Raw genomic sequence first — 20967 nt, forward strand, 5'->3', positions numbered from 1 at the left:
CTCTTGTAGACCAGGCTGGTCTCGAACTCACAGAGATCCGCCTGCCTCTGCCTCCCGAGTGCTGGGATTAAAGGCGTGCGCCACCATTGCCCGGCCTGTCTCCGACTCTTTTACTGGCTTTTGGGACCCTACTCCACATAATGGGTCGCCTTGCCCAGCCTTAATACATGGGGAGGTGTATTAGTCTTACTGCAGCTTGATACGCCATGTTTTGTTGATTCTCGTGGGAGACCTGCCCTTTCCTAAACAGAAACAGAGGAGGAGTGGATCTGGGGGTGGGAACAGAGGGGGAGTGGGGAAGGGATGGAAAGGAGGGAGGGGAAACTTTGACCAGGATATAAAATAAATTTATTTTTAAAAAAATCAGGCGAGCGTAGGATCTAGTCTATCGATCAGTTGTCGGTTTTTATTCCAGCATCATGCCATTGTTATAGCTCTGTAATATAACTTAAAATCAAGGTGGTCAGTCTTTAGCTTTGTGCGCTGTGTATGCATACCTGTGGAGGCCGGGGACATCCAGTGTCTTCCTCAGTCACTTTTCTGACATTTTTTGAGGCAAGACTCAAACTGAACCAGCAGCTCACTGACTGGCCAGAAGGCCTGAGAGATTGGTGTGTCTCTGCCACCATGTCACAGAGCTGGGGCGGCGGATGTGCCCGAGGGGTCTTCACGCCGGCCGTGTTTTCAGAGCAGGCAGCTGTACTGACTGCCATCACTTGTGAAAATGTGTAGTCTTTTTGCCCTTTTTGTGTTAAGAATATTTTTATGAGTGTTTGCCTGCATGTATGTATATGTACTGCATGCAAGCCTGGGGCCTGCAGAGGCCAAAGGAGGGCACTGGATCCCCTGGAACCAGAGGCAGAGACAGTTGTGTGGCACTGTGTGGGTGTCTTGACTGTTGAGAAGACTTCTTGGCGCCCAACAAAAACAGATGGCCACCAGCACCATAGTTCATTCTTGATTCTGCCTCACGTCCTGGCACCTAATCTTGTCCTTGTACCTCACTCTCGTTGTGGTACACACTTCAGGTGGTCAGAGGTCCCCAAACCTCCTTTGTCAGAGTTTTTTGGCTCACGTGGCTTCTCTGAATCACTGTATAATTTTAAAACCTGCTTGTTACTTTCTTAAACACATGCTAGGATCCTGCTAGGGTTGTGCTCTTTAAATCTGCAGATCAGTTTGTGGGGAACCAGTACCTTAACAGTGCTTGTCCCATTGGTGAGCATGGCCACCTGCCCATTGGTTTAGCTCCTTCATTTCTCTTAGGAACATTTTGCCATTTTCCCTGTGTAAACCTTACATTTTGATAAAAATGGTTATTAGTTTTGCTGCTACTGAGAAACGGCTTTGATTTCACTTTTGGGTTACTATGTAGAGATTGGGTTACTACTATGTAGAGACACAATGAATCTACCGTTAATTCTAGTGTGAAGCAGTACTCCTTGGGGTTTGCTGTGCAGGGCTGTGCAGGGCTGTGTCATTAATTTACTTTCTCCATGTCATTGTTCTCCATGTCCTGGCATGCTTTTATGTTTACTGCAGTGCCCTGTGGAGTGGCAAGGGTGGATGACTTTGCCTTGCCCCTATATAGGAAGAATTAAGTCATGTGTCATTGTGACCTGGCGCTATGATTCTCACAGATTCTAAGAGTCGGTGTATGTTTGCCAGAGATGCCCATTTCCCAACCCCTGGAATCTGTGACCATTACATGACAGAGGGACCTTACTAAGAGCCCAGATGAGGCCAAAGTAAACACAGGGCCCTAGCTTTGGAAGGTGATATGGGAGGCCGAGTCGGGAGGGCTCAGCCACGGTCTCCGGCTTTGCAGGGGGAGAAAAGGCTGTGAGCTGGGGACGGAGGTGGCTTTTAAGAAGCTGGACAGACCAAGGACACATTTCTTGAGCCCTCAAGAGTGAGCTCTGAGGACACCTGATGAGTCATGTCAACTTCCAGCCTCCAAATTACAAGATGGTGCACCTGTGGATTGTGTCTCTAGGGCTGTAGACTCTCATAGCAACAGGTGAAGGCACACATGGGTACTCTTTCAGGCCACGGAAGCTCCAGTGTTTGTGGAGAGATTTTGTGAATGAATGTTGGACACTGCCAAACACTCTTGTGAGCTGATCCTATAGGCTTTGCTCTCTATGCATACGGCCGGCTACACCGGCTAACGTTCAGTCTTACATTTCCTGAGGTCAGTCCCGCATGGTCACGGTATATGATTTTGCTGAACTTGAGTTAGCAATATTAGGGATTTTTGAGTTTTTTATATGTTGATATCTTTCTTGGGCTTTGGTTTCAGAAAAACATTAGTCTGGAAACTGAGTTGGGAGCACCCCCTCTGTGTGACAGAACACACCGCCAAAGCCATATGACCTCTGCCCTCCGTGAGACTTCAGTTTGGTATAGGTGTGATCACAGGCCACTTCCAAGAGACTTTCCCTCTCAGGCTGATGCGAGAGGCCCATGAGTTGGAGACCAGTCTCAGCTACAGAGAGACCCGGGGTCTGTGGAACCCACACATGCACATTAGTCTGTGTTGCCTAAGGTGGTCTCAAATGATTTGCACATAGCTGACAGGCACAGCTAATTATTCTTCAGCTGGGTGGCTGTGTCTGTCTGGGGATCAGTGGGTTTCATTTGTTTCTCCTAGTGCCCTACATAAACCCTGGAAATGTTAGGAGCAGCAGTAATTTCTTCCTTCATGATTTTTGTGATTTATAGCTTTAATTTTAATCAGTGTGAAAATGTTTTTTCTCTTCAAAGAACTTCTGGTTCATGCTTTGCCAGGCTCCATCCTTTCCGAGGGGCAGGTGTACTTCTGAGGCAGGTCTCGCTCTGTAGCCAGGGTGTCCTTGAGCTCTTTGCTCTGTACCCAAGGCTGGGATTACAGGTGTGGGCCATCATGGTGACTTTAATGTCTCACTCCGGGGAGGACGGATGTTGCACGTGCTCTGTCTCAGCTTTGCCTCCGATCCTTTGAGTTTCATTTGTTTTCTTGTTGAACATAAAACCTGCATTTTGAGACCTTTTATTCTAAGGACAGAACTCAGGGTAAAATCCTTGCCTGCTATGTTTGCAACTCTACGTTCAATCGAGCACGGCACCACAGCCACACAGGCACATATACCCACACACACATATATATATATATATACATACATACATACATACATACACACACACATACATACATACCTACACATACATACATACATACACACATACCCCCACACACATACCTACACACATACATACATACCTACACACATATATACATACCTACACACATACATAACACATACATACATACATAACACATACCTACACACATACATACACACATACATACATACACACAAATACATACATACACACATACATACATACACACGCACACACGTACCTACACACGTACCTACACACGTACCTACACACGTACCTACCTACATAATACATACACACACATACATACATACACACATACGTGTACATATAAATATATATCCCCAGCACTGTTCTGCCACTCTAGTAAACTTTCCAGTTTTACTTCTTGACTCGTATTTAGAAATGTTTACTGGAGTTCTCTAAAGATACTTGGGGAAAGAACACACTGTATACTTTAGCCTTCGTGGCTGGCCTATGGCCTGAGACATGGTCTGTCCCAGAGATGCATGGGTGTCTAAAAAAAGCGGGCGCTCGGGTTCAGTTGGATAACATCGGCACCCCAGCCACTGTGGATGAGAGCTGGGCCCTGTGTTCTACCCACTCGCTGCAGTCATCGGGAGGCTGCAGGAAACTAAGGACTGGGTGAAAATGACGGCACTGCAGAGCAAGGCAGCCAGGTTACTGACAGCAGCTGGGTTCTGTGAGCTCCAGTGTTGAGCAAGAGAGGGAAGATGTGTCTGCCTCCACGCACAGCCGCTGTCAGAAAACTATCAGACACAGGTGCTCCCCTGCCTCAGAGGCTCACACTGAGGGGTGTGACATTAGGACAGAAAGAACAAGCCATCCCTGAGCTCTAGGTCAGGTGCTAGTGCTGCACCCCACCCCAGTCCACTGCTGCCCCACCTGATTTTTTTCCCCGAGACAGGGGTTCTCTGTGTAGTTTTGAAGCCTGTCCTGGGACGCTCTCTGTAGACCAGGCTGGCCTCAAACTCAGATTCGCCTGTCTCTGCCTCCAGAGTGCTAGGATTGAAGGTGTGCGCCACCACTGCCCAGCCAAATTCTCTATTCTTGCCCTGGCCTTTGCCACCCCTGAAGGCACACGTCCACAGTGGTGGGTAGGCCAGGAGAAGTCTGCCTCTCCTCGCTGGACAATGATTTAGAAGTGCAGATCATGAGGGGAAGGGACACAGAACACTGAATACCAGCTATGGGGGTGTAATTTAAATGGCTACCTGTATGATTCTCACCTTAATTAAAAGTAATTTTGTTAGGGGCAGGGGGATCTCTGGGTTCGAGGCCAGCTGGGTCAACATAGTGAATTCCAGAGCTACACAGAGAAACCATGCCTCAAAAAAAATTTTGAGTAGTCTTTTTTTGTAGACCAGGCTTGCCTTGAACTCAGAGAAACATCTGGCTCTACTTCCTGAGTGCCAGCACCTGGCTTATATATGCTTTTTTGGGGGGTGGGGTTCTCATTGTAGCCCTGGCTGTCCTGGAACTCGGGACCACCACCCTCACCCCCAAATAACATGCGTTCTACTCCTCTCACCCTAAACTTTCACCTCCCTAAGCCCCTCTCCCACCCTTTACAAAATGTAAGATGTGAGGCCTCCCCTGGCCAGCACATCTGGAAAGGTCGAGCACACCGTGTGTGTCTCCTGCTCCTCTGATGCTCTATCACACTCTCCCGCATCCCTGGACAGTAAGGCTTGTCTACTACCTGCTAAGATCTCAGTGTCTGTTACCCCTCAGGTCAGGTGCCTAGGTCACCAAAGTGAGTGACTGGGGAGGGCAGAAAGGGACAGCATCTGGACATGCAAACCATCTTATTTAGGACTTGATCTTTCAGAGGGGGCATGCCAAATGTCCCCTGGACTGGCCACATGGAGCTGGGTGGTGCAGAACGTTTAAACACACTATGCACCGCAGCATGGCACATAGGCATCTGGGCTCTGAGATCTCTGCACACTGAGGCTCACTCACAGAGGGATATTGCATTTATTTGGAGGCTGGTGGGAAGCATGATGTCTATCAGAGCTATGGCAGGACTCGCAAGCACACATGGTTTTAACACTTATCACATGCACAACTCATGGGGACAATCCGCAAGTTCCATTCCATGCCACCTCCGGGGGAGAAATCGGGCAGGACTAGCAGCTCTACCCTACGCCATCTCTAAAGAGGAGCAGTGTGCCAGCAATGCAGTTTAGAACACCTGCACCCTGACCACAGCTGCAAGGACACGAGCCCCAGCAGACCCAAGGGAAGCAGGAACTACAGGCCAGCAATGCAGACAGCGGGACAGGATACACAGCTCTGACAGGTTGAGGGATGCTGACCTTAGCACAGATCAAAGCATGATCCACACTGGCAGGGCAAACTTTCCCCTGGGGGGTCAGACCAGGCACCCCGGTCTCAAATTCTTCCTCCACCTGTCTTGGCCCTTGGTGTCACAGGGCATCTGCGTCTGCTGTCTCCATTCGCCCCACTCAGACCTGAGTACCCAGAGGCTGGGTCTGGATGGACCCCAGAGGCTGGCGGAAGGGGGAGGGAAAGTCAAGGTGAGTGCCAGACATCCTTCTCCTGAAGAGCCAGGAAGCCAAGGTGGGAAGCCCGACTCAGCCTCTCCCAGAGCCAGCACCACTCTGAGAGACTAGGTGCAAACTGCACGCCTGATGAGCACAGGACCCGGGGGCTCTAGACATCTAAAGCCAGAGATAATGCAGAGTCCAAAAGCAGGGGTATGGGAATAAATACTTTTAACTTTTTCTCTTATAAATATGCATTAGAACATTTGATAACACAAGCTAAGGGCTCTGAATTAACTTAAAATAAAAGCAGACTAGATCCTGCAAGAGCAGCAGGACAGTCACTTAAAAGTCCCTGTTCTTGTGTGCCTCAGTCCCGTGGCACCTTGAACTGGTCCTTCTCCCTGCGGATGGCCCTCATGGTGGTCACAGGGTCCGTCTCTCCAGCATGTTGTTGCACAGTCTTCTCCCTGCATAGGCAAGAGATAGTAGGGTGTGGGCAGAGCCCAGACACCCTCATGCAGAAGAACAGCTAGGGCAAAGCCAAGCAGGTCCTTCCAGCAATATGCAAATGGGAGGCCACCAACTCCATGCTGCCCACCCAGCCCAGAGTCCCAGAGCTTCAGGGATCCTTAAAGACGCTGTCCAAAGGCTCTCCCCATAGGTCAAGGGTCCCCCACATCCTTGCCAAGATGTCAAGAAAAGCATATCCTCACCTTTATGGAATAAAACCTGCCCTCTTGGGCACACTTTAAATAAAGCTAGGGTATGAGGGTCAGGCTCATTCACCTCAGGACGGGTTAGCTCTGGTCCATCTCTTTGATGGGGGTGAACTTGGACAAAATTATGAAGTCTGAGCTACCACAGGAAGGTAAGGCCAAGAGAGGACCCCACAACCATCTTACTTCACTCTCATGAAGGGGTTATAGGTGAACTCCTCTGCCAGAGTGGATGGCACCGTAGGCTCCCCGATGGCATATTTCTCCTACAAAAGATGACACTGTCACATAGGGACCAATGGGTCCCTACTTTCAAATATCTTAGTGAGCTTTCAACACAAGTCATCCCGGGAGGCAAAGCAGAGAACAGTCAGTGGACAGGTAGGCGTCTGGTCGTGGAGGGAGGCCGGGCTCACAGGAGGGACTAGAGTCGTCTCCCACTGCGTCCCCGAGAGTAAACAACTGCAACAAGTATGTCACTTCTGCCTGTGCTGTCTCTGAAGGGAGGACGTCCTGTCTCCATTATGTGAGCTTTATGTTTCGCACAATCAAAACACACACCCTCCCCACAAGAAAACTAGCATGAGGAGCAGTGAGTGACTTGGGCTCCCAGCACAGGGTGTGGGGCTTACTCTCCTGTCAGGAGCTCCCACCAAGTGCCTGCAGAGTGGCCAAGCAGTAGAGCACTGGACGGCACTGGCCACTGCCTTGCATGGATAGCCTTGCTCCTGAGCACCATAGACCATGGCAGAGACAGTGCTAACACTGAGCAGAAGCTGCGTTTATAAGCCAAGGGGTCTCCATGCAGCTCTTGCCCAACTCTTGCCTGGCTAACATGGAGGCCTCAGGGACAGAGCTGGGACAGCAACTGCAGACACCCACATGGCCCCTCCATCACCAGGACACACAGCCAAGGGTTAGGAAAGAGACCAGTAGCACTGATGGTTGGTGAGCATGCAAAGTGTCAGGAACTACGGGGGTTAAGAGGAGAACATAAAACAACAGGACCCAATTTTCAAGTTTTGAAGATCAGTTTAAGAGTTAATGCATTTGGCTATACAATCCAGCAGTTCCACTATTAACCATAGCCAAGAGCAGAAGAGAAAAAAAACCAGGAACAGAACGCCAGCCACAAGCGCTCACAGCCTGTAAACCAGGAAAGCACACGAGGGCGCACCCACAGATGGATGAGCTCCCGTAGTGAGCCACGTAACACAGGATGTACTCAGAGACAAAACCAGCAGGAATGGGCCTCAAAATGAGGCTGAGCAAGAGCAGGGGAGGGCCGAGGAAGGTCATATGATTGTTATACAAGCCTCTAGATAAGGTCATGGACAGTGCTAGACAACAGGACAGCTGCCAATGGCAAGGCGCTGAGAAGGTCAAAGTGCCTTGGGGGAGGGGAGCTGGAGAGATGGCTCAGCAGCTGCTGCTCTTGCAAAAGATCTAGGTTCAGTTCCCAGCACCCACAGGGAACTTAGAACCACCTGTCCCTCCACTTCCAGGGGTTCTGATGCCCTCTTCTGGCCTCCACGGGCATCAGGCATGCACGTGATGCACACAGGTCCCGGCAGGTAAGACACTCATATACACATCAGAATCAACTTTGTTAAAAAGTGCCTTGCAGAGCAGAGCCGCGGTGTCTAGCTTGACTGGGACCGGGCTCATGTGGATGTGCACTGTCAAAGCTCAGCTAACCACAGACTTCATTCAAGACATTCGCATGCATGTAAATTACCCTTAAAGTTCGGTTTGTCTGGCATTGTGAGGCTTTGGGTTTGATCCCCAGAGGAAATAAGGAAACAAAGTAAGTTGCAGAGTGGTATTACGGTATGGACAGTGTGATACAGTATGATCTCTAGGTGAGTATTAAACACATACTCTGAGAATCAGGTATGAATATAACGGGGGCTTGAAAATTTTTTGAGGTGATGGTTTTGATATGCTGCCCAGGAGGCCTTGAACATGCGGCGCTTCAGTCTCATAAGCGGGATTAGACACGTGCCACCACACCTGACGCAGCACTGGGTTCCGTGTTGTGGTGGTCGTCTCACGGAGCCCAGGCTCGCTAAGAACACACACTGTGGCTGAGACTGACCTTGAACTCCTGACTCATTTGCCTCGCTTAGACTCCCAAGTACTTCCAAGTAAGTACATGCCACCATTCCAGGTTGAATTTTTCTGGTTTTGTTTGTTTTTGAGACAGGGTCTTACTATGTAGTCCTGGCTGGCATGGTGCTCAGAATGTATGTAGCCTTAATCTGGCCTCAAACTTGTAATTCTCCTGCCTCCCTCCTGGATTACAGGTAAACTGAATTTTCTAATATTACTTTGTAAACCCCTTGCTGATCTGGAAGGGACTCTGGACAGGCTCCTATCACAGACAATGCAACGGACTTATACAATGAAGCACCGCACATGAAGCTCCCAGGTCCACACAGCTCTGATGGTATTTACAGTGAGCCACAGGTGTCGAACAAAGCATTCGGCCCACTGCCCGGGGCTAGAATGTGGTAGCTCACTGGTGCCATCATGGAGATCAACCCCTTCAGATGAGATCCCTACTGTCTGGGTGACAGCAGAAGCAGGATTCAACTTAATGCTTAGTATGTGGGGAATAAGGCTGGACCCTGGAGCCTGAGTCTCTCTCTCTCTCTCTCTGAGACAGGGTTTCTCTGTGGTTTTGGAGCCTGTCCTGGAACTTGCTCTTATAGACCAGGTTGGCCTCAAACACACAGAGATCCGCCTGCCTCTGCCTCCCAAGTGCTGGGGCTAAAGGCGTGCGCCACCACTGCCTGGTGAGCCGAGTCTCTTATGCTAAGATGTAGTGAGTATCCACAGCCTGCGCTGGGCCCTGAAGTCAGATGGACTCTACTGCAGTGACCAGCACTGAGCTTGTGATACCCAGCTTCCACCCACTCTGCAGATAGTGCTGTGTCTGCATCCAGACCCTTGGAAAGTCACTGCACCATGATGCACCCCAGGACATGCTCCAGAACTGGCCCACTCACCTTGGCCCAGGCCAGTTTCTCCTGAACGGCAGCATTGTTTGGTTCCACGTGGCGTGCAAACTTCAGGTTGTTTATGGTGTATTCATGGCCACAGTAGACTTTCTGAAGAAAGAACCAACACATGGGCTTTGACTTCCACCTTGGAAACCCCGAGGGTTCAGGACTGTATCATGTCTCAGCCGGACGTAGCACCCCATTTAATGTGCGCAACTAGAGATACTGTAGGGCCACACATAGATTAAGTACTAATGAAAACTGTTCAGGTGACGGCTTTGCCCTCTTCTCTCCTCGGCTCAGAGGTGAGGCCAGCTGTGAAAGCGGGGACAGGTTCCTGGGCCTACAACAGATCTGCCTCCTGAGCACGTGGGGCCTTAGGGAAAGGAAAGCACTGCCTACCGTGTCTGGTGGGAGCCGGCCCAAGACCTCGAGCAGAGCCTTGTACATCTCGTCTGCAGTTCCTTCATAGAACTTCCCACAGCCAGCGACAAACAGCGTGTCACCTGGAAAACACAGTGGTGCTCCTCAGGGCTAGCTCACACCCTGGCCGCCTGCACCAAACTTACCAACAGGCACCAGGACATGACTCAAAGCCACCCGCCACCACGCCACCATTAGGCATCTTCACCCAGTGTGGTGCAAGGCCACCCACAGTTCTCCATTCTGCCAGCCTCCAGCTTCAACCGCAGCCATAACTCACTGTTGGGGCTTGAAAGCCAAGGCACCCTGACCCGTTCTCAGTGCCCCAGTCCTACCCTAGCTGAGATCATCACAAACCCAGTCCACTTCCTGGCTCTCAGCAGCCCTCCTGGGTCTCTTCCTCCAACACTGGGTGACCCCTTTCTCCTGCACCCTTCCCCCTTTGCTGCTGGAATACCTGAGGCGCCCCCGTCATGACCCCAGACTAGCACTGCTCTTGGCCTCATCCTAGCATGGGCAGGATAACCTGGCTGCTTCTGCTCCCTACACACCCTAGACTTCCACTGTGGCCAGCCCACATCAGGGGTACTCGTGGTGCCATTTATACCTTGACTGCCCCTGCCCAGAGAACCTGGTTCTGCTCCTGGGCCTCCACACCTGAAGTCCTACCCTCATCCCTCCTGCACAGTCTGTCCCCATCTCTGCACTGTTGTCTCCAGTGCCCAGCCTGCCTATCTCAGTTTAAACAGGCCTTATCGCACACTCCAGCTGTACAAGACGCCTGAGCCCCTACCACGCCCTCCTCTCAGCTATGCCCGCCTCCCTTCCCTACGCCCGTCCCCTCAGGTCAGCTGGAGTGGCGGCTGACTACTGAACAGTACACGTTCCGTACTGGCCCTCACTGTGATGCCCCAGAGAACACCGTGCAGTTATAAAATGACCTAAAGACACCTGGCCCCTCATGCCAGGTGCTGCCCAGGGCAGTCCTTCTACCTCTCAGGACAGAGTCCTCAGAGATCCAGCCTCAGGCTCAGCTGGGGCTCAGTGCTACAGCATCTGCCTAACACACACAAGGCCTTGGCTTCTGTCCACAGCACTGTCAAACAGAACGGGGCTGAGGAGACTGGTTAGTTGGCAAGTGCTTGCCTTACGAGCATCAGAACCCGAGCCTGATGCCCAGAACTCATGTGAAAACCCAGGCAGCCTACTAAGCTTAGAAGTGTTTTCCTGTCTGCTTTTCTGTTGCTGTGAAAACCAAGTTAAAGAGGAAAGGGCTTTCTTCGTCTTATAACGTCCATGGAGGGAAGCTGGGCAGGAAGCTGGAGGCGGAACTGAGGCAGACAGACGGAGGAGCTGTTCACTGGCTTACTCAGTTTGCATTTATTTATTTATTTATTTTTGAGGCAGGTTTCTCTGTGTAACAGCCCTGGTTGTCCTGGAATTCACTTTATAGACAAGGCTGTCTTCAAACTCACAGAGATCTGCCTACTTCTGCCTCCCAAGTGCTGGGATTAAAGGTGTGCGCCACCGCCACCCGACTTAGCTTGCTTTCTTTTTTTTTTTTTTTTTGGTTTTTTCGAGACAGGGTTTCTCTGTGGTTTTGGAGCCTGTCCTGGAACTCCCCCTTTGTAGACCAGGCTGGTCTCAAACTCACAGAGATCCGCCTGCCTCTGCCTCCCGAGTGCTGGGATTACAGGCGTGCGCCACCACCGCCCGGCCTTAGCTTGCTTTCTTAAAGCACCCAGGACACACGTGCCCAGGGGTAGCAATGCCCACAGTGGACTGGGTCCTCCCATAATTACTAATCAAGAAAATGTGCTATAGACTTGCCAGTCAGATGACGACATTTGTCTCTATTGAGGCTTTTTTTCTTTTTTCTCTCCCCAGAAGAATAATTTGTGTCAAGTGGACAGAAAATTAACCAGCACAGGTGTTCCTCTTCTCTCACCTCAAAGCTGGCATGTCCTGACTATCGGTCCATGATAACATGCCATCTGCTCTTACAGACACCAACACAGACTTTTGCAGGGCACACAGCCATGCCAACGGGGGAGGGCCAGCTATGTCTACACCTCAGTTAACCTGGACGGTCATAAGCTGAGGACCATGTGATTATCACCATCTCACCACAGCATAATGCGGTTCAGAAAAGCCTTACCAAACCACCAATTCCAGTGACAACATGGACACAGCAGAGCTGCCATGTTCCATGCCATAGCTCCGCTCTCAGCTCTAGAGTTCAGAGGGCAGAGGTGAGCCCCAACACAAAAAGGGTCCAAGGTCTGCGCATAAACCACGCAATGCCATGAGGAAGACAAGGAACTCAAGTCAGGAGTGCAGGGTCACACCTGCAACCCCACATTCGGGAGGCTGAGGCAAGAGGACTGCCTCAAGTTCCAGGCCAGCCTGGGCAACAGAGACCGCTCTGAAAACAAAACAAGACAAAACCCTGGCATTCTGGAACGTGGTTTTAAAAAGCTCGGGTTCCTGGGCAATTGCATATTTACAGAACAGAGATCCAAGTCTCCAGCCAGTTCCCCCTCAGTATCTCTCCAGGGTTCATTAGAATATGCTGGCATGTCCCCCAGCCCAGGCTTACACAGCCCCAGTGGCATCATCATTCTGAGAGGCAGGAGCCTGGCCCCCTGCCCCACCCCAGCCCGTGCCACTTGAGCACTGTGGTCACAGTCTGCAATTATCACCTGCACCGTTCTGATTTTATTCATAAGGAGAAAGTTCCTGATTTTTGGACAAACCTACTTGCGCTGAGTGTGAACTGCACACATTGCTCCAGGGGCTGGCTTGGCCTCAGCATGTGAACCACCCACTTTCAAGTCAGGCTTCTGGCTCTGCAGGGTCACTAGGTGCGCATCACCCAGATCAGGTAACAGGGCTCTCTGCAAGCCTGCAGGAAGGATACTGGGACCCCCTGGGGCCTTCCTCAGCCAGCTCCCCTCCATTTGTTGGCTACTAGAGGGTAAGGGTTGAGGTTGCAGGATGGTACCCCTCAACCACATGATGCAGCAGCAGCCAGGCAAGCAGCAGCCCAGCCTCAACTCAGAGCACCTCTGCACTCAGTAGTTTGAACAAATCCCAGGCTCCATCCTGGGCTGTGGCTTCCTGATATGAGGTGCAGGGCCGGAGAAGGTGCAGCCCCTGCTAGAAGGTGTGTCAGGAAACACCTTGCTTCTCTCACAGAACTTTTTCCTCACACAGCCAATGCCAAACAGAGTCTTTACATAGATGCCCTCCCCCATCTCCCCAACTCACCTGTGAACACAGCAGAGGGCTCTGAGCTACCAGGCTTGCTCACAAAGTAACAGATGTGTCCCGAAGTATGGCAGGGTGTTGACAGACATTTGACACTGAGAGACCCCACCTGAAATAGAGGTGCTGGGATGAGCTCCAACCACCAGTAGTCTTTTTGGAACGTCACAAGTGGCAGCACCATGACCCTCCTGTTCCTGACCACCTGAATACATTTATTTCAGGATCCACTGCACTAGAGACACCTACAGAGCATCCCAGGGCTTGGACAGCCCACAGGCAGGGCCCAAGGATCCTGGCTAAGGTGTGGCTCAGGTGCAGATGCTCCAGATGTGTTTATTCAAGGATAAAACCACAAGAAGCTTATTTTGTTTTAGTCTCCAGAACTGAGCCAAATCTAAACCAGTCATTTTCCCATTAAAGATACTTCTGTTCTGACCACCTCCCCAGCTCTTCAAGTGGTCAGCCCTCAAGCCGACCCAGCAATGTCTGACTCAAGACAGAGTCAACAAGAACATCTGCACAGCCTTTCTGCTCAAGTTGTCTCATTCTGACCCATTTCCCAAGCAGTGCAGCTGCGTGTCCTAGCAAAGGCCTCCATCTCCACACAGCTCTACTGTCACGTCACAGAAGTCAAAAGGACCCCAGAGGCCCCATTCAAATTCCCCAGTGACTCGGAGGCCCGCTCTGAGGTCTTCCCCGGTGTCCAGCTGACTCGGAGGCCCGCTCTGAGGTCTTCCCTGGTGCCCAGGCACATTTTGCAGTTGATTTTCTCACTATGCTCCTATTTTTTGTTTTTTTTTGTTTGTTTTTGGTTTTTTTGAGACAGAGTATCTCTGTACAGCTCTAGTTGTCCTGTAACTCACTTTGTAGACCAGGCTGGCCTTGAACTCAGAGATCCGCCTGCCTCTGCCTCCTGAGTGCTGGGACTAAAGATGTGCGCCACCACAGCTCGACTTCACTATGCTCTTGAAGGGAGGACTGTTCAAGCAATGCTGAGACAGGTCCAGGGACCCCCTTGCCTGATCAGCCCCCTTTCCAAATGATGCCTGCGGCCCCAGCATCCTAGCAGGGCTTCCTGTGTACCTGCAGTGTGGTAAGGTGTGTGACTTTGTGCGTCAAGGCCCCAATGCGGTCGTCACCTCCGTAAACCTTCAGCCCAGGCTCCAGTTTTACCAGCTTCTCATTGCCACCAGCATGGTCCCTAGAAGTCAAACACGAGGCCTGGGGTAACTTGATGAGATGGAGGGGCTGCTTGCTTGCCTTTAACCCCTGACCAAATGGAGTTTTCACTTTGCCTATACATTTTTCAGTAGAAACAGGCAACCCGGAACCAATTTTTACCTGCCATTTGGCAACACCGAAAACAAGTGTCTCAGGGTGTCCAGCACGCCCCTGAACAGAGAAAGCAGGTCACATAGACCTAGGGTCCCAGGCATGGCTCCCACACCTCAGGGCATAGGAAGTTACCTGGAGCGCTCCCACTAGCCAGAAGCCTCACTCTGACCACACCTCTGAGCTCAGGGATTGGGCACTAAGGTGGGCATGCGGGTTGGAAGGTTCACCCAGGTAATCCTAATGCATCCCAGTTTGGGCCAGCACTGGCAAAGGCTATGCCGGGAACTCAAGAACCTAGATCCTGCCCACCTGCAGGAGGTCTGCATGCAGAGCACAGGACAGCCAGATGCTGGCACCTCCTAGGACCAGGGACTCCCACAGTTCCCCAGAGTAGCAGAGGGCAAGGCCATGGTAAAGGCACAGACAGGAGAATCCCCACACTGTGGGCATCTTTAGCTCCAAGATGGGAATGAGAAACACCTTCCCCTGTCAGTCCCTTGGCTACTCCACTCCATAGCCAAACAATCCATGGAACAGCAGGGCTCTAAGGTAACAGGAACAAGTGACCCAGCTCTCTGCTCCATGGCCTCCAGGACAAGGATCATACACAGGCCAGGTAGGCCCCATCACCTCATTGCCTCCCTTTGAAAATGTCACTACCAATGAGCAATAACACAACTTGATCTGCCTGTGAGCTACAGGCCAGACCCTTAGCTCAGCCTTAGGCTTGATGAGGACATAAGCGTGAGATGGTGATAGAAAAGGCCAGACTCCGCCACAGTTTCAGGAAAAAAGCATCTGAAGTAGTAGCTACTAAGGTGGAACAGAAAACACAAAGTGTGCAGTGTTTGTTTGATGGCTGCGAGGCATATGCCATCGGATCCCAAAGGTAGAAGTGCCAGCAGCTGGAAGCCCAGGGAAGGAGCCTCACAAAGTAGAGCAGCTATAATGTGCAGTCCAGGCCAAGACTAAGGTCAAACTCCATGTCCCAGGTGCTCAAGTTGCACCCAGTACCTCAGGGGCCTGGCTAAAGCAGCCACAAAGACAGAGTAACTGAGAGGCACGGGCCCCAAGCTTCCTTCCGTCGGCAGAGCCGTGGGCTCCCAGTTCTGACATACCCAGGGCAGGGTCAGAGACAGAGGCTCTGGCTCTCTTCACGGAGTCATTTAGGAAAGAAGATTAAGAGCCAACAAACATTTCTTCTACTTCTGAAGAGCCTTAAAAGATCCAAAAGCAAATTCTAGGCCAGCCAGAGACCCTGGCTCAAAAACAGAAAACAAAAGAATAATAAAAACCAGGAATGGGGCTTTGGGCAGCACTATCCCAAAGCCCCAAGTTCAAGGCCAGCCTGTGCCACACAGAGTGGAATCCCATCTCAAAACACCGAAACCAACCATACAACAAAAGTCAATCAACACTTCTGGAAACATAAGACTTTTCCCCCCAAAAAAGTGAGGGTCTCACAGCCTGGCACTCACTAGAGACCAGGGGAGCTCTAAACTCAGAGCTCCACCCACCTCCACCTCCCATTTTGTTGGTTTTGTTTGTTTAAGAAAATGCTGATGTCTACCTTCCCCTCTTTCTCTCTGACATGGGTGGATGCCAACAGCATGTTTTATGAACCTAAGATATGTGAAGGCAGCCACTGGGATCCTTCTGTGACCAGAGAAGCCTAGTTTTAAAGGGACAACAGTGGACACTTGTGCCTGAGAATGCTGGCCCTATCTTGTTCCTCCACACACCACAAATACCTCACCTGGAAATTGCTGCATTAGTGGAACCCAGAGGTCAGTGGCCCAGGAGGAAGAAGGTGGAGCCTTGGTGTATTCTTAGACCCCTTCCTTGCTCTATGGACAGTAACTTCTCAGGTGAATAGCTGACCCCACCCCAGGTCCATCCACAGCCTAAGCACTTACCAGTGGTGATGAGTGGTGAGCACTGTGGTCAGCTTTACACGGTGCTTTTTCACTGTTTCTATAACCTACAGGCACGGGGAGGTAGAATCAAGGTTCAGTCCTACTTCTGGTCCTGGTTTACCTGCCTGCAGAGTGGGTGCCCAGCCCTCTCCCCACCCACAATGACTGACCACAGGTAGTAGCTTTTCTTTTTCCTTTCTCTTCACCAACTTAACTACTCCGTCCCACCCATAACCACTCTGAGCCCGGGCAGCTCTGACTGCGGTCATCCACAGCCCTGGAGCAGAAGCATGGAAGATGAGGAGGATCTCAGGGTTCACACGTGTCTAGGCGTGGAGGGTTAAAAGTATGTGTCAGGCTTGCCGCAGAGGCCTGTGGTTAGACATAACTGTTTTGAATGAACCGATTTCCACCTAGCTTCCACAAAACCGCAAAGACCCTGTGGCTGTAACCCCCGGGGATGAAGGCAGGGTGCTGGGTGTACGGTTCAGGGAGCTAAGAAGAGCCACACACACCTTACCTTCTGGGGTTGCACCGGGTCCACGATGGCAGCCTCCTTGGTGTCCTCATCAATGATCAGGTACATGTAGTTGTCAGTCAGGGCGGGCAGTAGTTCAACCTTCATCATGTCTTGCTCCACAGTCAGACTCTTCCTGAAATCTGTGTGATACAGAAGGGCTCCCGGCAGGACCTGACCTGAAGAGACACAGCGGAGGAACCTCACCCAGACTTCAGAGCAGCCATACCCTTGCACTCAGGGCTCTGATAGTTGGCTTTCCCAATCTCCTCTGAGGAAATCTCCTATTCATTACATCCTTCAGGAAAGTGGGGAACTAAGTAAGCCAGCCCATCTCAGGTACAGAATTATTGTTTTGGTTTGTGTGTGGGGGGGTGCTTTTTAGGTTCTTGGGGGTTTTGTTTGATTGTTTGCTTTTTTTTTTAAGAATTCCTCTTCTTTATTCTCCAAACAGCTTTTATACCAAAACATAAATTGAGTGGGAAATACACCAGCATTCTGTCTCAGAATGCTTTTTTTTTTTTTAAATAGATCTCCCTCTATATCCCTGTCTAGCCCAAAACTCATTATGTAGTCCAGGCTGGCCTTAAATTCGGCAATCCTTCTGTCTCAGCCTCTTTCAGTTTCATTTGTCTTTTGCAGTGGAAGGTACAAAACCCGGGGCTCACATGTAAGGCAAGTTAGCTACACCTTGTGCTAGACTTGGAATCTTGACATTTCTTTTCAGAGTTCTTACAGGCCTTCCCAGCTGCCTGTGGCGTGACTCAAAGCTGAGGCAGGCAGAACAAGGCACCACAGCATGGCTGCTCGCCCTCCAGTCATGGCCTCTGTACTAACAAGAGCTCAGTCCTCTGAACCGACAGCCCTTCTCAGGCCTCTACCCAGATGAGAAAACAGCACTTTACACTAAATGGCCAGCACAATGAAAAATACACATAGTGCCAGCTCCCGAAAATAAGGCACTGGCTGTCTGAGACTCAGGCATGAGCGACACAGAACAATTATCCAGGCAAGGACTGGCCTGGGTGCACCAAGGAGGCAGCGAGGGACTGGGGGACAAAGGTATACACTACTCCACCCATTCAGCAGTAAAACTCGCATTCAACCTGAAACACGGGGCCTCCGAAAAGGTTTTCTGCCTTGGCTTTAAAGAGGGGAAAGCCACACAAGGTGGTAGAGACAGTGGCATTCTGCTCTCAGGAATCCGGAAAACAACAGCTTTGACCCTGTGATAGCTAGTGCTATCAACTAATAACCATGACAAGGGAAACCAACCAAATGGAACTGTTTGTTTTGTGGTGCCCCAGGGCCCTAATACTAGGGAAGTGCTCTCTCGCTAAGTTAAGCCCCAGATTCCCATTTCTCCTTTTTGGCACAACAGTTGGGCATGTTCAGCAAAATAAATATTTCTCTAATATCAGGTTTCTGTAATATTTGAACTCCCGAAGCCCTGGCACTGCCCAAGCCCATGGAGGGCAGAAGGGGTGAAGAAAGATGAACATGAGCTCTGTTCATGTATTTCCTGGCAGAACAGTGAATGGCTAAATAACATATTATTACTAGTGCTCCACCCACTCTAGGTCTCAAAAGAAGTTAAGTAACCTGGAGAAGAAATGATAACTCCTAAAGAAGGGATTCACCAACTGAGGGCACCTCCAGGACCCTCTTTCCCAACCACACTAGCCTGACACTGCCCAGAAGATGCTCCCTGCTCTTCAGTTTGCAACTAGAGACATTTTGCTTGAGTTGGGACCTGCAGCCCTGTGTTCAAGACCAAATCCCAGACACGTTTTATTTTGCTCATAACATTGTTTAAAAATTGAAGACTTCCAGAGAGTCCCATCTTCTCATCCAGCGGGGCTTCTAGAGCACCAAATGCTGAGCTGCGGACTCTCATAAGCGGCGCTGACCAGCAGTAACCGCGCTCGCCTAGCTCATCAGCAGCGACAGTAAAGGCTATTCCTTAACTGGAGAGACCTGTACTTCTGGGGTTCTCAACGAGAGGGCTTCTTGCTTAGTAAAGATGGACCACGCACTTTCAATCACGATTGCTTCCAAATTCCCGGCTAGCTGGACTCAGGCCGGCCAGCTCCGGAGCGCTGGCAACCCACTGTTGCCCCACTAGTTGGACACCAGGAGGAAAAGCAGCTGGCTTAGAAACCGAGGTTGCGACCCCGGCACTGGAGTCCGACTCCGGCCGGGTGGGAGCAGGTGCCCGCCCTCTGTCCCCGGCCACTGACCCTGTCAGCGCCGCTGGTCTAAGCTGAAGACGCCCGGCCCCGCTTCTTGCCCGCCCGGCAGCGCAGAGCACCTGCGCCCGGAGGCGGCGAGGGCTCGCCCAACCGACGTCCGGCCTGCCGGCACCGCGCCGCGCCGCGTCAGCGCCCAGACACACTTACCCAGACCGCGGCGCGCGCAGGCGGCTCCCAGCACTGACAAGCTCCGGAGGCACCGCGGCCCGCGACCCAGCACCATGACCCACGGGGTGCACAGCCGGGTCGCGGAGCCGCAACACCAACGTCATGGGCAACAACACTAGCGTTGGCGACAGCAGCCAATCAGTGTCCTTCTCGCACTGCTCCCAACCAACCAGCTCCTGCTCTTTACCGAAACGCCACGCCCTCAATCCGACAGTGCCCGCCCATAGAGCGCACGGCCAACCAGTGTCTGTCTCGCGGGTGCCGCCCCCAGCCAATCAGCAACTCCTGCCCAAAATGTTCCCTACCCTGCCCTGGGAACCTTGGCCGGGAGACCGGGTCTGGACGAAGGTGTGGGCGGCGGAGGGAGGCTGAGCGGACGCCTCCTCGTCTCTTCCGGGCCGCTGACCCCAGCGTCCAGCTGCTGCGCAAGGAAGGGCGGGCCGCTTTGGCCTGAACAGCGTCCTAAGGCAGCTGTCCCCTCGAGGCCCCCGTAGTCCCGGGATTCAACGGTCACGTGACACAAGGTTTTACCATGGCTTCCTCCAAGCCTCTGTCTCGCTTCTGGGAATGGGGCAAGAATATCGTGTGCGTGGGGAGGAACTACGCAGACCACGTCAAGGAGATGCGCAGCGCGGTGCTAAGCGAGCCTGTGCTTTTCTTGAAGCCGTCCACCGCGTACGCTCCCGAGGGCTCACCGGTGTTAATGCCCGCCTACTGCCAGAACCTGCACCACGAGGTGGAGTTGGGTGTGCTCTTGGGCAGGCGTGCTCAAGCCGTCCCCGAGGCCGCCGCCATGGACTACGTGGCCGGCTACGCTCTGTGCCTGGACATGACTGCCAGAGATGTGCAGGAAGAGTGCAAGAAGAAGGGACTGCCCTGGACCCTGGCCAAGAGCTTCACGGCCTCCTGTCCTGTCAGCGCCTTCGTGCCCAAAGAGAAGGTCCCTGACCCTCACGCCCTAAGACTGTGGCTCAAGGTCAACGGTGAACTCAGGCAGGAGGGCAAAACGTCGTCTATGATCTTTTCCATCCCGTACATCATTAGCTACGTTTCCAAGATAGTAACCTTGGAAGAAGGAGATCTTATCTTGACCGGGACTCCAAAGGGAGTTGGGCCAGTTAAAGAAAATGATGAGATCGAGGCTGGAATAGATGGGGTGGTTAGTATGAAGTTCAAGGTGAAAAAGTCAGAATACTGAGTTGTTCTTAACAAGTGTCACAGGAGAAAGGAGACATAAGCAAGTGAAGTAACTAAATGTCAGTCTTAATGAAAATCTAAAATGGGTCCTTAAAAATAAATAACGTGATTTTAAAAATTGGGGCAGAAATGAAAATGGGAATAACCACACTAAAGAATATTTAATGCTTCCCAAGAGGAGATGTGTTAAACTAAGCTCGGAAAAGTTGTAATTTTCTTTGAAACTGAACTGAGTAAGACTTCTGTAAATCGTCTATAGCTCCATTAATGATGTTACCCTTTAGGAAAGCTGTTTATACACTCCAGTTGGTTCTTACTAGGAAAAGCTCTTCATCCCAAAATCAGATAAAAGTTTTGTTAAGCGAGCAATTGGTGAAGTCCTGCCTTGTTTACTTGGAGTGTATATATTGGGCTGTGACTTCTGAGTTTGGGAGGTCATCTTGAAATTGTTTTCCAAATAAACACATTT

At 51.2% G+C, this 20967-nt stretch overlaps 2 protein-coding genes across 5 annotated transcripts; one reads left to right on the top strand and one right to left on the bottom strand.

Annotated features, from left to right (window-relative positions):
• Positions 1-5147: 5147 nt before the first annotated feature.
• Positions 5148-19664, bottom strand: Hagh (hydroxyacylglutathione hydrolase). Of its 4 annotated transcripts, none has more exons than XM_026780549.1 (10): positions 19607-19664; positions 16885-17060; positions 16365-16429; positions 14197-14314; positions 13114-13222; positions 9823-9926; positions 9427-9528; positions 6602-6681; positions 6082-6166; positions 5148-5702 (listed from the first exon to the last, which is right to left on the bottom strand). In XM_026780549.1, exons 2-10 carry the CDS (start codon positions 16990-16992, stop codon positions 5658-5660), a joined length of 816 nt encoding a protein of 271 aa, XP_026636350.1. In that variant the 5' UTR covers positions 16993-17060; positions 19607-19664; the 3' UTR covers positions 5148-5657. The 4 variants fall into 4 exon arrangements, with proteins under 4 accessions (XP_026636350.1, XP_026636349.1, XP_026636351.1 ...); XM_026780548.1 differs by lacking the exon at positions 19607-19664 and adding an exon at positions 19281-19391; XM_026780550.1 differs by lacking the exon at positions 19607-19664 and adding an exon at positions 19122-19206.
• A 24-nt stretch (positions 19665-19688) lies between these two features.
• On the top strand, positions 19689-20967 carry Fahd1 (fumarylacetoacetate hydrolase domain containing 1). Its single transcript, XM_005349141.3, has one exon. It carries the CDS (start codon positions 19834-19836, stop codon positions 20497-20499), a length of 666 nt encoding a protein of 221 aa, XP_005349198.1. The 5' UTR covers positions 19689-19833; the 3' UTR covers positions 20500-20967.

Source organism: Microtus ochrogaster, chromosome 7 (assembly GCF_000317375.1).
Source record: "Microtus ochrogaster isolate Prairie Vole_2 chromosome 7, MicOch1.0, whole genome shotgun sequence".
Lineage (NCBI taxonomy): Eukaryota > Metazoa > Chordata > Mammalia > Rodentia > Cricetidae > Microtus > Microtus ochrogaster.

Bases quoted from the DNA above. Each gene is read 5' to 3' on its own strand.
- Fahd1 (XM_005349141.3), top strand. From the start codon at position 19,834: ATGGCTTCCTCCAAGCCTCTGTCTCGCTTCTGGGAATGGGGCAAGAAT.
- Hagh (XM_026780548.1), bottom strand. From the start codon at position 19,356: ATGGTGCTGGGTCGCGGGCCGCGGTGCCTCCGGAGCTTGTCAGTGCTG. The intron at 14,315-16,364 runs GTAAGTGCTTAG...TTTGACTTCTAG, and splicing joins CTCACCACTCATCACCACTG to GGACCATGCTGGTGGCAATG. The intron at 13,223-14,196 runs GTACACAGGAAG...CCTCTATTTCAG, and splicing joins CACACCTTACCACACTGCAG to GTGGGGTCTCTCAGTGTCAA.